The 17,057-nt window shown below is 34.1% G+C and overlaps 1 protein-coding gene and 2 long non-coding RNA genes across 4 annotated transcripts; 1 reads left to right on the plus strand and 2 right to left on the minus strand.

Annotated features, from left to right (window-relative positions):
- Positions 1-1,113: 1,113 nt before the first annotated feature.
- LOC140036049 (uncharacterized) lies at positions 1,114-3,650 on the minus strand. The gene is made up of 3 exons (XR_011839944.1): positions 3,465-3,650; positions 2,046-2,106; positions 1,114-1,321 (listed from the first exon to the last, which is right to left on the minus strand). It is a non-coding gene; the product is annotated as an uncharacterized lncRNA (long non-coding RNA).
- Positions 3,651-11,241: 7,591 nt separating this feature from the next.
- LOC113727793 (uncharacterized) lies at positions 11,242-15,022 on the plus strand. The gene is made up of 2 exons (XM_027252143.2): positions 11,242-11,570; positions 13,916-15,022. Exons 1-2 carry the CDS (start codon positions 11,498-11,500, stop codon positions 14,716-14,718), a joined length of 876 nt encoding a protein of 291 aa, XP_027107944.1. The 5' UTR covers positions 11,242-11,497; the 3' UTR covers positions 14,719-15,022.
- A 586-nt stretch (positions 15,023-15,608) lies between these two features.
- Positions 15,609-16,717, minus strand: LOC113723723 (uncharacterized). 2 transcript variants are annotated; one of them, XR_011839630.1, is made up of 2 exons: positions 16,115-16,717; positions 15,609-15,980 (listed from the first exon to the last, which is right to left on the minus strand). It is a non-coding gene; the product is annotated as an uncharacterized lncRNA (long non-coding RNA). The 2 variants fall into 2 exon arrangements; XR_003457125.2 differs by having other exon boundaries at positions 15,609-15,983.
- Between the last annotated feature and the right edge of the window lie 340 nt (positions 16,718-17,057).

Raw genomic sequence — 17,057 nt, forward strand, 5'->3', positions numbered from 1 at the left:
CAGCACGAGTCTCTACTTTTGAGCAAAAGTGAAATACGAGACTCTATCGAGATTCTACTAGTGTCAAATCAACAGTTGGATATTTTCTCGAGTAACACTTGTCCACCTATTGAGGTAAATTTCTGACCCACAAATTTATTTCAATTTCTTATGACTAACCTTTGAATGATTGTAAAATACAAGTGTCTACTGTTGAACAACCACTAAATACAAACATATACTCTTTGACAACTTTGAGATAATATTTCTTCTTTTAACACTACTTATTTTATCTTTAGAATTATTTGTTGTAGATACTTATATTCTGATGCAATGAATTTTGGAGATGCTGTTATAGAAATCAATTATGTTTGAGGATCCACTCATTCTTTGAAATACTTTAAGAAAAAGATTCGATCACCTGAAGATGATTGTTCTTTAACGAAAAGATTTGGCCACTAGAAGATGGTCATTATTTCAAAATATGATATGATAAATTTACTTATGACTGCAAGTACACAATTCTGCTATATTTAGAATTATTTCATAGTTGAAAATAATATTTTCTACATATTTCTCGAATATGCTTTTGTAGTAGCAATATTGAGAGAAAATTTGAGAAATATTCTGTACTTATTGCATACTAGATCTAATCCATTCCTAAAAGTAAATGTGACTAAATTTCAATATGACCATATTTTTGGTAAATATGTATTTTACCATGACAAGAAAAAAAGTTACCATTTAAAGTGAGATAATAATGATAAGAACAAGAAAGTAAGGATCCTGAAGATAAATATTCCGAAGTATATTTGACAAATCAAAATTATAATAGCATCTTCACATGGCCAATTTTTTTAAACGTCCGAAAGTATATAATGATTGATTTAATTTATGATAGTAATTAACTTTTCTTCCTGAAGAAGAAATAAATGTTAAACATTTGGAATCAAAGGATTATGGTGATGATATTTGTCCTATAAGAATTATGGTGACAATGATATGTGTCTCATTAATAATTGTGACGACCCCACCTCCCCCTAAGGCGTACCAGAGGGTTTGGCAGACCGCCTGCCCAACTCTCGCCAGGACTCACTCACTAAAATCATGTGCACACACCCCAAGCACCATTAATAATATCCGCAATCCCAGCTTATAATTTACATTGATAGAAACCAAAGTACAAAGTCTTGATATACTTAAACTAGTTCAAAATATATACAATCCAAGTACAAATGTTCCATTCGAGGAATAGCGCGAGTACAAAATCAAAATTCAAAACACAGTCTAAAGTAACTAGACTACGCTAGCCTTTACATCTCTTATGCCTCGCTCGTACCCCCTGTAAGGAGAACAAATAACGTGGTATGAGCTAAAAGCCCAGTGAGGTTCCAAATAGCAAATTGACCATTATTTATAAATACAAGTTTTCGATTTAGCAAGGTAACGAGCATGAAGAGTTCATAAAAGTGAGCAATAACACTTCAAGTAGCAATCTCAAAATGAGCGAGTATAAAAAATTTTCATAAGAAACAATCATCCAATAAACAATAATCATTTCAAGCATAAGGATACGGATAGGTCTCAAGAGCCAACTTCCATTCATCATCAGGAGCTTGATCACGTAGTAGTTGACACTCCGTCAACTTTCAAGTAAAGAAACCGATCCAGTAGAACACCACTTAAACGACTCTCCGTCCACCGTTCAACCCCCAGCTGGGCCCAAAATCCTCAAGAACACGGGTGGTAATACTCGAGTATACCGATTAGTCGAGGAGATATCACTCCACTCGACAATACAAGAGACCCAGGGTTCGTTACCCAATCGACCAAGCCCTTGCCGACTCGACTAGAGTAACTCGCCACAGGGTTTCTGGAATTCCAGGAAGTGCGCGCATCATAAACAAGTATATCAAGTCAATTGCAACAATAAACAAGTATATCACGTAAGGGCAAGTGCGATAAAGTACACTCTTGCCCTAACAATTCACGCATGTGGCATGTAATCATATTGGCACGTATCAAGTACAAGTATCAAGTTCAATTCAGTATTTGAAAGCACTCACCAAAAGATATAGTGCCTTTACTGGTCACTTTCAGGTTATATTCCGAGTTCGGAGTCCAAATCTGCGATAAAACTCAGTTTGAGAACTTTGAAACATGACTAGAGTTCGAAACTTAGACGTTTCGTTCAATAAAATCAAGAATTTGAAATTCACTCGGATAGTAGTCGTGAAACACTTGCTCATTTTTTTAAACGGTAAAACTTTGTAACATTTATACTTGAAAATGCCATGCGAGTCGAAAGTACAAGAGAAACATATTCCAAATAGTCATTATTTCATTTCTCAAGGGTACAAGCTCGGCCAAATCCTTCCTTATATACCTCGGAACAAGAATACTCAAGTACCCTAGATGGTTCAAGCAGTAATCACTCTTAACCCTTACTCAAGTTGCAAGTAGTTCTCTAGTTTTCGAGCGTAAATTTGGGCAGCATGCCCTTTGTGTTTACCTAATTTTTCAGCCTTTTAGGCTTCATTGTTTTTTTCAAACACAACCCAACATTATACATCTCAGCCATTCATGTCAAGAGCCGTTCCATAGGCTCACAATATCATAATAATAAGATTCACAACAGTAGCAAGTACAGAAGTTCAATGTGGCACAAAACAGATTTGACGTACAAATGCGGAAATAACATATCTGAGGCTACGCTTATCGGATTGAGGCGTAACCTATGCCGTTTCGAAGCTAAGACACAGAGCTACAATGTTCATGAAGGTCACTTAGTCCAGTTTCTAATGTAAATTGGTCAAATTCTCCAATTACCAAACCAGAAATCAATTCACCGGCTGTTTAAATGCAGAACACTGTAATCGACATAACTCAGTGTACACAAGTCCGAATCAGGTGTTCTTAGAGGTATTTTAAAGCTACTTCAGAGCACTACAACTTTCATGTTTTGGTCCAGAGCTAAATCAGAATGGATCCTGGTCAAAAATCGTGATAAACTGGACTGAACTGAAGAAACGGACTACTGGGAAATTCTTAAAGCAGTAGGGGTATTTTGGACTTTTCAAGTTCTGCGTTGCTCCGATTGAGCTGAAATTTTGTAGGCACCTATAAAACACCATTCTCTACAACTTTCCTTCTTTGACCAAAGACCAATTCGGCCTCTAACATACAGATACAATTTCGGACAGAATGCTTGGGAAATTTTCCAGAAATCTGGAATTTTTAGCTCTAAGTGTAGTTTCCTCAAATTTCTGGTTCCAATCACCACTAAACAACCTTATATAACTTTAATTTCAACATTCATGCATCATACATCAACTTGAGCAGAAAATCAGGAACCCTAGTTCATCAAATAAATTGGGGAAAACTACTAAAACATGCTCATCATCCATAATCTCACCATAAAATCAAGTTACTAGGCTTAATATAACAAGATTAGAAGTAAAACTTGGAGAGATAAACTCTCTTACCTTGAATAAAAGTCACCAAGAGTAGCACAAGCTCTCCCCTTCAAGAATCACACCACAACTCACTAGCTAGTCACTCAAGAACAAGTTTAATCGGTTTATTTTGTTTGATTTCTCCCTAAGTTGTTGGATTGAAGATGAAATGAAGGAGTTTTTTTTCTTCTTCTTGTTGTTCCTCCCCTCTCTCTCTCTCGGTTCTTATGCAGAAATATGGAGGAAGATGAGGCTTGGTTTGTCTTATATGGAAGTAAGAGGTTAAGGGTAATTGTGTCCACAATTTTTGGCCAACACTTGGCCTATTCTTGTCCACAAAATTTTTCTCTTTCTTTCCTTGTATTTGAGCCACAATTTCGGTCAAGCTATAATCATGAGGGGGAAGATATTTTGTTCAAGTTCAATAAATTTGTTTGGTAAGCAAAAAATGGTGGTCAAGCGGTGCGTTCAATCGGTAATGCGCGGGACCCGCCGGTTCGCGCCGTTTTTCTTAAAAACACCCGTACTAGAGTTTTTACTTTCCATTCACTAACCTTACCTCATTGCTACTCACATATTATTTCTCACTTAAAAGTCACTTTTAATCATCAAATTGATCCTTGGCCAGTACCGAAAATTCATCCAGCGGAAAAATCACAAAACCCTAATTTTGCTCAAATCTTGAAACCGAAGTGTAAAACCTTATTTTCTAGGTTTATTTACTCTTATAGTTGAACAATTGGATAGTAGAGCTTTAATAAATAATAATTTTCAAATAAAAGGAAATTTTTAAGAAGACGTGAGGAATTTTCCAATTCCAGTAATTAAAATTAGGGTTTCAATTAAAATATGAGAGATTTAGGAAAACCGGTTAGTCACAAGTAAACTAGGGTTTTTGGCTACCATATTAGGGTTTCTAGTCTTTTTTTTTAAAACAAAATTAGGTTTTAAATCAAACCCAAAGAAATACACTTTAATATTTTCTTCACAAACAACCTCCTAATATTCGGGATGTTACAATAATGCTACTATATACACTATTTTCTAACAAAAGAGACAAACACAATCAGTAGTAGTGTTTAAATGATTGAAAACTCCAGAAGAACCACTGCTATATTTCTCCCTGTAGAAGAAAAGTTTATGATAAATAAAGCACTACTTTTTATCATGTTTCGAAAAATTTATTGAATTTGAATATCCGTCGAAATGGATATCAAATTGAGATACTAAATGGGACAATAATAAAAATCATGTTTAGAATCAAGTGAGATAAAAAGTTAATTATATCATAATAATCATTCGAAAGAGAAATGATTATCGATATAGTTGATTTCATTCTCATTTGATTTATAATCATCACCTATAGTAAACCAGAAGTTTACTGATTTCAATGGATATATGATTTGACAAAAGTGAGAATATTTGAAAGCTGACAAGTATTTATACATACCCACTTTATATTATATATGGTTTCAAAAAAATTTAAAATTTAAGTTGGGTATGAATCACCTTTTAGGATTAAATATCATAAAATATTGATGGGTGATCTATTAAATGATTTATTTATTCTGATGAGCTACGACTCCCGACATTAGAGAGAGGAAAAAAATCAACCGAAAGGAAATCATCTAAAAAATTGAATTTTCTCGATCCTCATATAAAATAATGTGAACTAGAAGTTCAAGAAATTTTTCATTTGTTGAAAGCTGCAAATCAATTGTCAGATATATTTATCGACTTCAGAAGAGTCATTAAATCAACTATTCCTGCAGGAAATACTGTGGTTAAAATTGATATCCCTGAAGGACATGTACAAGTGCTATAAATAAATTTAAGGTCGGCCTACCTAAATAAAGTATAAATTGATTTGAAATATCTCCGGAGATTAAATAAATATCATGACAAAATTCAATCTCTTAAAAAGATCACTCCTAAAGAGCCAACTCCTGAAGAGAATGAAATCATAGAAAATTTAATTGGACCCTAATGAAATGTAGTACTTGATATTATAGAAGTTGATGAGAATCATGAATCTAAATCGGTTGATGTATGTCGGTATAGAAATGATTGGCCAAAATGGAAAGATGCGATTTAATCTGAATTGGATTTATTGGTTAAAAAAAAGTTTTTAAACTTGTAGTTCAAACACCTGAAGGTGTAAAGCCAGTAGCTCAAGAATTTTCACAAAGGTTTGTATTTGATTATAATGAAACGTATTCACCTGTAATAGATGCTATCACATTTCGATATCTTGTGAGTTTTGTAGTACATGTAAAACTAGATATGCGTCTAATGGACGTCGTTACTGTATATTAATATGAAAATCTTGAAAATGATATTTATATGAGAATTTCCAAATAATTCAACATGCATGAAGCATGCAAATCAAATTTTAAAGATATTTATTCTATTAAATTACAAAGATCTTTGTATGGATTCAAACAATCTGGACGTATGTGGTATAACCGCTTCAATGAATTTTTAACTAAAGAAAATTATACAAATGATCCAATATGTCCATGTATTTTTATCAAAAAAATGGATCAAATTTTGTGATAATTACTATATATGTTGATGATCTAAATCTGATTAGAATTCCTAAAGAGATTCAAAATAATGTTGAATATTTGAAGAAGAAATTTGAGATAAAAAATTTTGGATAAACAAAATTCTGTCTTGGTTTACAAATTGAGCATTTGAAAAGTGAAATTTTTGTCCACTAAACTGCTTATACCCGGAAGGTATTAAAGCGGTTTTATATGGATAAGGCACATACATTAAGTGCCCCAATAATTGTCAAATCATTAGATCCTAATAAGAATCCTTTTAGATTGCGAGAGAAAGATGAAGAAATATTTGGTCCTGAAGTACCATATCTCAGTGCAATTGGTGCACTAATGTATCTTGCTAATTGTACAAGACCTGATATATTATTTGCAATGAATTTATTAATAAAATTTAGTTTATTGCCTACAAGACGACATTGGAATGGTATTAAGCATATTTTTCGCTATCTCCAATGAACAATTGATCTTGGTTTATTTTATTCAAATAAATCCAAACCTGAATTACTTGGTTATGCTGATACTGGATATTTATCTGACTCGCATAAAGTAAGATCTCAAACTGGTTATCTATTTACATATGGAGATACAGTTATTTCTTGGCGATCTACAAAACAATCATTAGCCACAATTTCATCGAATCATGTTGAAATAATAGCAATTCATGAGGCCAATCGAGAATGTGTTTGGTTAAGATCAATGATTCACTATATCGGGAAGAGTTGTGGGTTATCCTCTGAAAAAGAAAATTCTCCAACTATATTATATAAAAATAATGCAACTTGTATAGTTCAATTGAAATAAGAATAGATTAAAGGAGATAGGACGAAACATATTTCACCAAAATTCTTTTTTACTCATGATTTGCAAAAGAATGGTGAAATTGATGTGCAACAAAACCTATCAGATAATAATTTGACAAATTTATTTACCAAAACATTGCCGACTCCAACATTTGAGAAATTAGTGAAAAATATTGGAATGCGACGATTAAAAGATCTCAAATGATGTTTGTATCAGGGAGAGAAATTAATACACCGGAAAAGTGTACTCTTTTTCTTTCACTAGAATTTTTATCCAAATGAATTTTTCCCTAGTAAAGTTTTAACGAGACATATTCTTTGTGTAATGGACGTCCAAAGGGGAGTGTTATGAAACAATTAAAAGTGTGGATGTCCATTTGTATTCTCAAGAGGACTAATTCATAATTCATTGATTCCAAGAGAATTAATTCATAATTCATTGTTACATTATATAAAGGGATTACAATGGATGAACGGTTTTAATCCATAAATCCACTCATATATTGGAAGAACCATTTCATAGATTATTCATGTTCTTGTAGTAATGAGCGTTTAATAAAGTTGATGTACCTTTAATTTTATAGTGCCTATATATAGAGGTACCTTGGCACTTCTTGGGATTACTTTTGATATTAGTTGGAATAATAAGAAAATCTCCATTTCTCTACTCATTTCTCTAATATTTCAATTCCTATTATAGTATTTTATTTTATTAGTTTTAAAGCATCCCCTCTAATTTGACCTTTCTTTACCCTTCCCTTATTTGTCATAAACAAAAGATATGCACGAGATTCATACTAGTGATAGATATCGCTGGGGATAATGTATTACTTAAGAATGGTAAGAAATCATCTTATTAATTGCACCAAATGCGAAAATTTTTTTGCTGTATACCGAAAAATATACATTTAATACCATAAATTAAGTCAAATCAGACCTGCTATTAATTTTCCATGGAAACACACACATGAAATCCAATATAAATTCCTCTCAATCCAACCCTTAAAACTCAACTTCCTTCTACCTTCAATTTCACCATGGCCAAATCCTCCCTCCTAACCATAGCATCCCTTATCTTGAGTTTTGCTATTTGGTCCAACTTAGGTGCAGCTGTGCCTATGCAGATGGCAGAAACTGGGAATGCATCTCGAGAAAAAATCAGACTCTCCCACCTAAGTCATCCAAACCCGAACGAGTCCACTAGTAATGTTACTGCCATAAGTAAAACTTTCAACCCTCTAGCAGACATCAACAAATTTAGGCTTTGTCCATGTCTTTATATATACTGCTTGTGTATGTGTCCCTGCCAAGCTTGTAATTGCTGATATGTTGAATGTAATCCACCATCCAATTTATCTTCTAATGGTGTGGCTGAGTTTGTGTATGTGCTGTCTGCTTGCACCTTATTATTATGGTTTGTATCACAGCTAAATTAAGGATAGTTAGCAGTATTTGCTAACTAATAGTTCTGCTCATTTGGTTTACAAATTTTCAGTTTTGATGTTTTATGTGACTTGTAGTGCCTCTTTTGCATGAACAAGTTTAAACCCATCGCTTTTCGTATTGTTTCCCCTCAACATTCAAAGTTCATCTTACGGCAAAGTATAAAAAAGGAAAATTTACAACAGATGATTCTATCAAATGTTGTCAACAAATTAAAAATAAGAACATAAATAAATCAGGTGCCCTTCATTTTCTATGGATAGAACGTACTCTAATGCCTTGTAAACGATTCCAAACTATCAAAATCAAAAGTGCCGCTCGGCCTTTGCAGTCTCGTTATTGGCAAATAAATGAAGCTAATAGGCGTGGATTGTGTTGGATTAGATGGTAAGATGAGAGATTGTAAATAGGAGATCCTGAGTTCAAAACCTTTCATATACAAAATTTTTTAAAAAAAAAACTTTTCTTTTAGTGTTTGTGAGAGGTCTTGAATCTGAGACCACTCATTTACACTTTCTCCCCCTAAAAAGAAGCTTATAAATAATCCATCTTTTTTATTACTTTCCCTATCAAGGGCTTCTAATAATATATAAAAGGTGGTGTTTAATTACGTCTTCTAATTTAGAGAAATTTAAAGCTGTAAACGAGTCGAATCGAACCGAGTATCTCATATTTGAGCTCTATTCGTTGAGCGATTCAAACAACGTTCGTGTTTATTCGTTAATTTTCAAACTCCAAACCTGTGTTCGTGTTCGACTCATTAAACAAAGTTCATATTCGAGTTCGAGTTCGTGTTCGACTCGTTTAACATAAACGAGCCGTTCGCGAACATGCTTGAAATGCTTGAATCCAAATTATTTTAAAACTTAAATATGCCATACAAATTATTAATCATTCTCAAAAATAATTAAAGCACTAAGTGACTAAATTCTATTATTCATTAACTATATAACTAATATTAACATAAAAACAACAAATAAAACAAAGTAATTTGCCCTCCAAATATAAAAGTCCAGCCATAAAATTAACCCTAAAATTTGTCAAATGATAATTATGTCTATGTTCACGAACGTTCATTAAAACTCGCGAACATGCTCGTGTTCGCTCGATTATTAATCGAACAAAAAAATTCGTTCGAATTAGGTTCGTTTAAGGTTTCGAACGAGTCTTTCATGAACACGAACGAATCGAAACGAACCGAGCTATCGAATAGCTCGGTTCGTTTAACAGTCCTTGAAATTTACTCACAATCCATGTGCTAAGGAACCGCGTACGTGTTGAGAACTTTTTTGGCTTGGTTCATTCCATAAACTAGGGCTTTGCATGGCCATTGTTATTTTAAAAGTTGTCAGAGATTCCTTTACTAATGGCCTTTTTTTTTTTAATAAGTGGGAGGTCTTAAATTTAGACCTTCTACTTACAATCTCTACTTTCTTACCGTTCAAGCCGACCCTCCCAAAACTCGTAAGTGGCATTCTTAAGCTGTCAAAGATTCCCTTACTACAATTAAAACTTCTAAGTGCCATTCTAAATGTTGAAATATACAAATCGCCTCTAGCAAGGAAAAGTATTAAAAGGAGGAAAAAGGAAAAACTCTCCAATTCTGAAAAGAGATGAGGTGAAAATAACACATAAAATGTGTTCCGTTTTCATAAAGTAAAATGAAATCATCTCTCTTCCTATTTCTCAATTCTCATTACAATTACATCAAAAAATTATATATCGAGCTACAATCATTTTGATTGAATTGGTAGACCTAAATGTAAAGGTAAAAAAATTTTAAAAACTAGGTCTAAATCCACATCCCTTTCTAAACAAGAAGAAGCATCTATGGTTTCTCGATAGGAGTGTCAATTGGGTTTTTTAAGTTGGGATTTAGCAAGTCTAAGTTTGACTCACAAATTATATGAAATTTTGGATTTCGATTTTTCGAGATCATATTAAAAGGTTTAAATTCAACTCACACTATTATATGAGTTTCGGATTCAAATCGGGTTTAGCCCAAACTTATATTTAGATACATAATTATATATATATATAATATATATTTTATAATTATGAATTAATACAAATTTGCATAAATTATTAACATTTTATGCCATAATATGTATAACTATAAATTATAGATATTATTTTATATATTATATATATAATTATACTCATATATGGGCCCTAACTTTAATTGGGTTTGACCCTAGTGTAGACCAAATTCGACCCATATTTTGTTTGGGTCTAATATTAGGTCCAAACTCTATCCAACCCAATTAAAGATTAGGCTCAATTTTTGGGCCGAACGAACCGATCTTGAGTTGGTCTGACTCAATTGACAGTCCTATTTCTTAAGTTCTCATATTTTCTCTCATATTTTTTACTACTATCAAAAAACCCATTTAACAACTCTTACTCAAAATTAACAACTTTACACTGTCATGAAATTGATTGATGTCACTTAATCTATTATCATAGCTGAAGGGAAAGGTTTGATGTAAACAAATTATGTCATTTAACGTATCGCTTAATTTACCCTTATTTTTAAACATAATTACATTATTTTAACTATTTACCTCCCTGCAACTATTCCACATCTTGAATTAACTACTATTTCCCGAACAAAAAACTATCACTTCTCTAAAATACCAAAACAATCAAACTATTTTAACTACTACTTTCCAACAACAAAAAAATAACACTAACCTTTTTTTGATATCTTTTGAATTGCACACATATCGGGTATGGTTCAACCACTGGTATGAATAATGAACTCCATATTAAATGGCACTCAAAAATTTTTTTGCATAGTAAATATCGGAATAAAAATGAGAAACTAATTGATAGTTTGCTTTCTCATTGGGTCTATGGTTGCAACTGACTACATTAATCTTGAACTGGACTGGACTTGACTCAGTTAACAGCCTCTTTGTCTGCAATTGTTAGGGGCCCAAATCCAGTTAATTACTGCCTATTTTCTCTGCTCCTTTATCCTTATGCCTTGACTTTTTTTTTTTTTTAAATTTAATTGATTATTCGTTACTTGAACAGGAAATCCAAAAGATTCTTGACTTTCCACGGATCATTCAGACACGTTGCGGAAGTCTTCAAGTCCCTCTCTACCTCTTGGATTCCCCCTGTGGAATCAACCCCTGCGAAAATTTAGCAGATTTTGTAGGTAGTGCTAGCAGAAGAATTTTCTGATCACGTCAAAGTTTCTGATTTTAAGAAAAGCCCAGATCAATAGAAGCAAAACCCAAGTAGCATGACGATTCTGGAGAAAAAAAGAGTTCATTTTCTGCTCTTCTTGGTTGGCGTCATTGCTCTCAGTATCGGTGGTAATATTTTTACTACCATTATCCACATCTCCAACAAGATACCAGTTTTTCAGTTTTCATTTCAGTTTTTTTTTTTAAATTTAATAGTTACCATGCTGAAAGAAAGGTAAAAAAATTGTCTTGGGATTAAAAGGTGCAGTTGCGAATTTGCTGTTTACCTTGCTAATCAAATGTTTATTGGCCATTAATTTGCACATATACTGATCTTGAATGGAGTGGCCTTTGTGACTAGTAATTGTTGGCCTATTGGCATATTTATGTTCTTTTTTAATCTTTATAGTCATTAAATTCTTGCTTTGGAATTATATTGTCTTTGGAGAAATCATATAGCGTGCATTTAGTTTTGTAAAATGAATGATATTATATGACTGATCTATTTAGTTATGTTGAAACTGATGTAGTATTTAATTTGTGCTTCTAGTAGTAATCTACCACCTGATTTTGTTTTTTTTTGCCTCCTAAGTACGGGGCCTCGGTATTTAGTTAAGTGAAGACTAGACTGTTTGATTAGAATGAGTTACTCCATTTTTATGGTATTTGTGCTTGTGAATATTTCTCACATTTTTAGGTTTCTAGAAATTGGTTGATGTGGTCTTCATGGTGATAAAAATAGTTGATGGGTGGTACCATGTTTAGGTCTGTTGTGCCATGCCTTCGCCCACCCCCTTCTTTTGGGGGTATTTGAGTGTGTGTGTGTTTTTTTTTTTTTTTTTTTTTGGGGGGGGGGGGGTGGTGTTGTGGAATTTAGACAGCCTTAGTGTGTGGTTTGACGAAATAAGTTTACTTGGAGCTTACATTGAAAGCTCAAAATCTGGTAGCAAGTGTAAGTGCTTACACTTGATAAATAGAAGAGTTCATATTTCATATCACTTTTGAGAGTTTCTCTATTGATTACTAAAGATCCTTATATAGATAATGATTTATGATTAGTACATAAGTAGTGTTCATGAAAGTAATAGAAATTGATGTCCATCTTGTATCATGGAACTTTACGGCACAGGAATTCCTGTTATCTTACATGGAACTTCTCAGAAATTATCTGAGAAGCTTTGTATCTAAACTGGAGCTGCTGATTAAATGTCTAAAAAACTAACAGCAGTCTAGAGATATTTACCCATCTTTCTATCCTTTAATGTGGTATATCCCACAATCATGTGTATAAAGTGATTGCACTTTTGCTCGGAGGTTTTTCTTCTCAAGTCACATTTTCTTCTTTTTTGCATCCATTTATCGTATTTTTTGCTTTTCTTTCATGGTTCTTTCTTGTGGGTACTCCTGCAGCTGTCTTTTTGTTGGCATTTGCCGTAACATTCTTCAATAAAAAGGAATAGGAAAACCGTGGCAATTTGAAGATTCTGGACATCAGCATATGAAGAACTATTTAAACTTAAACTTGACACAAGTTTTGGAAACATATTCTTCATGTGAATGCTAGTTAGACATACAAATTTCAATTATGTGCCATCTTTATTTGTGATGACAGACATAGATGCAGGTCTTCCCACTGTCTGTCACTAATACCATCGTAAGAAAAAGCCACCATCAATGATGTCCATTAGTCTTAGCTTCAAATGTTACAGACATACGTGTCACACAAGCAGAGAGACACATAAAGCTGACTTGAGATTCTTATTTTTTGTCGGAGCACTTGTCTTCGAACAAGATTGAATTGAAACTTTAATAAATGCTTGAAACTGTCTTTTTGCATCCATTTATCATATTTTTTGCTTTTGCTCGGTGGTTTTACTTCTCAATTCACATTTTCTGCTTTTTTGCATCCATTTATCAAATTTTTCGCTTTTCTTGCATGGTTCTTTCTTGTGGGTACTCCTCCAGCTGTCTTTTTGTTGGCATTTGAAGATTTTGTATATCAGCATATGAAGAACTATTTAGGCTTAGTTATTTACTCCAAGAAACTTGATGTGAGTTTTGGAAACACATTCTTCATGTGAATGTTAGTTAGACATGCACATTTGAATTATATGCCATCTATATTTGTGATGACAGACATAGGTGCAGGTCTTCCTACTGTCTGTCACTAATACCATCGTAAGAAAAATCCACCATCAGTGATGTCCATTAGTCTTAGTTTCAAACTTTACAGACATACATGCTAGACAAACAGAGACTTAAAGGTAACTTGAGTTTCTTATTTTTTGACAGAGCACTTGTGTTCAAAGAAGATTGAATTGAAACTTTAATAAATGCTTGAAACTGTACATTAACATAAATACATACTTCGGCGTTATTAGCTAGATTATTGAGTCATTTGTTTCTTAAACTCTTGTTTTCCTTTCCAATTCTATTATTTCCAAAAATGTTCTTAATGATGTGCTGTTTTGCAGCTGAAAAATGCCGTGAGCTGGTTGGTCAAGAAGCTGCTTCCAAGAGTGGGGAGTTTACCTTCTTGAATTGTTTTGATGGGAGCACTGGAACCCTTGCATGTTTAGTAAAGGAGGGTGTGAAGCTCTACTCTTACAACGTCAGATCTCTTCATGTTGAAAGAGCAAGGAATCAAGCAATTGAGAGTGCTCTAGGTGACGCACTCGCACAAGGTCTGGTTGCCAAAGACGCAGCCAAGCAAGCCCAGAAAGAGGGAGCTAAAGCTGCAAAACTGGCAACTCGACAAGCAAAGCGCATAATAGGTCCTATAATTTCTTCAGGATGGGATTTTTTTGAAGCGCTTTACTTCGGCGGTACCATGACGGAAGGATTCCTCAGGGGCACTGGAACCTTGTTTGGCACCTATTCAGTTGGCTTTGTTGGAGAGGAGAGGTTCGGGAGGTTTGGCTATCTTGTAGGAAGCCATTTGGGTAGTTGGGTTGGGGGAAGGATTGGGTTGATGGTGTACGATGTTGTCAATGGAGTGCACTACTTGCTTCAGGTGTCTCAGTTCGTGGAAAATAAAATTATTGATCATATTGCCGACGAAGTTTACCAGAGTGCTGCTTTTGGCAGTTCTGAAGCTCCCGAAGAATCACTTGTTTCTGAAACACCAACAGATGAGGACTCTCGAATCAGTTTTGAAGCAGCAGAAGAATCATCAATTTCAGAAACACCAACATATATGAGCTCTGAAGCTACAGAAGACTCCAATGTATACGAGGCTTCTGATCATGAGAACTTGGAATTTCATGAAGATTTATGATGTAGGTTAATGCAAAACCATACAACATATTTGGCCGTCTTGAAGTGGCAATGTTCGTCAGTTGTAGATGCAAGCACATTGTTTTCCATTCTTGTTTGTACAGAAATCAAATTAGTGTAATATGTTCCAGGTTTTAATTTTGGGTAATTTCATATGGAGGATGCCATCCTGCATAGCAAGAAAAACAGAGGAATGATTTGTATTTACCCTGTAGACTGGGTTTAAATAGTATGGATTGCATGTTTTAGTTGTATCTGATAACAGAAAAACATCAATAATATTTGAGATCTAATTATTATGTTAAGTGCTTATGGATTTTAATTAGGTTGTGCAATGAACCTTGACCCTATGTGTCGGAACATGAAGGTGTATGTATGTTTTTGGAATTCTTGTTAGTTCTTTGACGTCTACAAACAAATGGGCAACTAATTGGACCTGTTTGGTGAGCATGGAATGTCTGGTTCCTGGTCTAGGAACATTTACAAATACATGCACTTCTTTAGCTATTGGTTAAAAAAATTTTCTTTATGATGTGGACTTCCAGTACCCTGTTGGATTGGTGCCTGAGATTGCGTTGGGTTTGGATTCTGGCCTTACATTAACCATGATGAACTCTTCCTTGACAGAACTGCAGTTACAAATTCGTTGTGATTGAGGAGGTATTCTCACTAGATCAAGAAACCATAAAAGCATAGCTTGGCTGCTCTGCAGATTTTCTCGATTGCTCCTTGTTGCTACTGACGGTGCCATGTTAAGTGCTCACTCAGAATTTGTGCAGCTAAATTAATATAGAAAAGTTGCCTGTTAGTAACATAAGTCTTGGTTGATTTCTTTTTAACTTGAAGGTGTTTGCTGTTGTTTCAACTTCGAAAAGATTGCCAAGCAAAGAATGACTTGTAAACAAAGGAAAACTGTCATGGACTAAATTAGAAGGTTGCTAAACACTTTCAGATGGAACAACATGATTCAAGCTAAGTTCAATTGGCATAATCTATCTTTTTCATTTTCCCTCATCCCCTCTTTTCTTTCAAGCAGAATGCCAAAGATTGAAAACTTGCTAGTGTATAGATTGAACCTCCCAAAATCACTGCTCTAATTGTGAAATGTCTTTATTCTTGACTGCATCAGTGCCAATCACTGCTGGAAATTGCTTGAACGAAATGAGCAGCACTCAACATGATCCCCTCAACACTAGCGAAGCAAACAAGAAATGCCAACAGAAGAACACTTCCCATGTCAGTGATCCCGAAACACCACCATTGCTACTGTGCAGTGCAGTGAATTTCTTAGAACAAGAATGATGAATGGAAACATATTGGTAGGCAGACACGTTTGAACTGCTGAAAAGAACAGGTATGATCTGAAAAATTTTGCTCATCGGATTTAACAGGGATACCTGTTGTCGTGCTGTGGTGGCCACTCTTCTGTACATCTTTTTAGATGGCCGTGATGAATTTGACTTCACTGAAAGCAACATGCAATAAATGGCGGATGGCCCCCCAATCTAATGCTTTTGAATGGTGTGCCCTGATAACTGCACCATAATTTTCTTGAATTAGACTTGGGCTAATGCCTAATAGTCGAGTTGTGCCTTTCAGCCGCTAGCTAGCTAAGACAAGTTGCTTGCTGACGAGGGGAACCAGGAACCTAATAATTTGGCCTATTTCTGCCTCTTATCAAGCTTTTGTAGGGGCTAAAACGTATACATAGCGAAAATATATTTATTTGACACATATAAAAATATGCAGAAGAAGAAGAGAAGTTTGATAATCGCAGACGCAAGAAAGCAAAGTTTTGCTTCTTTTCCACTGAAAACAACAAGCAATAAAAGGCGGATGGCCACAGTCAAACGCTCTGATTGATGTGCCTGATAATTGTCCATAAAGTTCGACACAATTTCGCCTTCAAACTTTCTTGAATCAGACTTGGGCTAAAGCCTAATAGGCGAGTGGTGCCTTTCAGTCAGTCGCTGTATAGCTCGGCAAGTTCAAGTTGCATGGTGACAAGGGGGACTCATAATTGGGCCTATTTGATATATATATATATATATATATATATATATGTATATGTATATGTATATGTATATGTATATGTGCGTGTGTGTGTGAAAAAAGAGGAGTTTGATAATCATAAATATAAGTACACTGAGATTATTTTTACAGCAATCAGAACTCTGTAAAAAATTTTCGCCCATTGTTCTCAACTGAATATAATACTAACACACTCCTATGACTTGGTAATTAGAAAACTACTAAGAAATGAAATTATCAAATAACTCTTCTATTTCTTAAACAAGTAAGCTGTTAAAATTGGATTATACTTGAACGTCTAATTTTAAA

This window comes from Coffea arabica, chromosome 2c (genome assembly GCF_036785885.1).
Source record: "Coffea arabica cultivar ET-39 chromosome 2c, Coffea Arabica ET-39 HiFi, whole genome shotgun sequence".
NCBI lineage: Eukaryota > Viridiplantae > Streptophyta > Magnoliopsida > Gentianales > Rubiaceae > Coffea > Coffea arabica.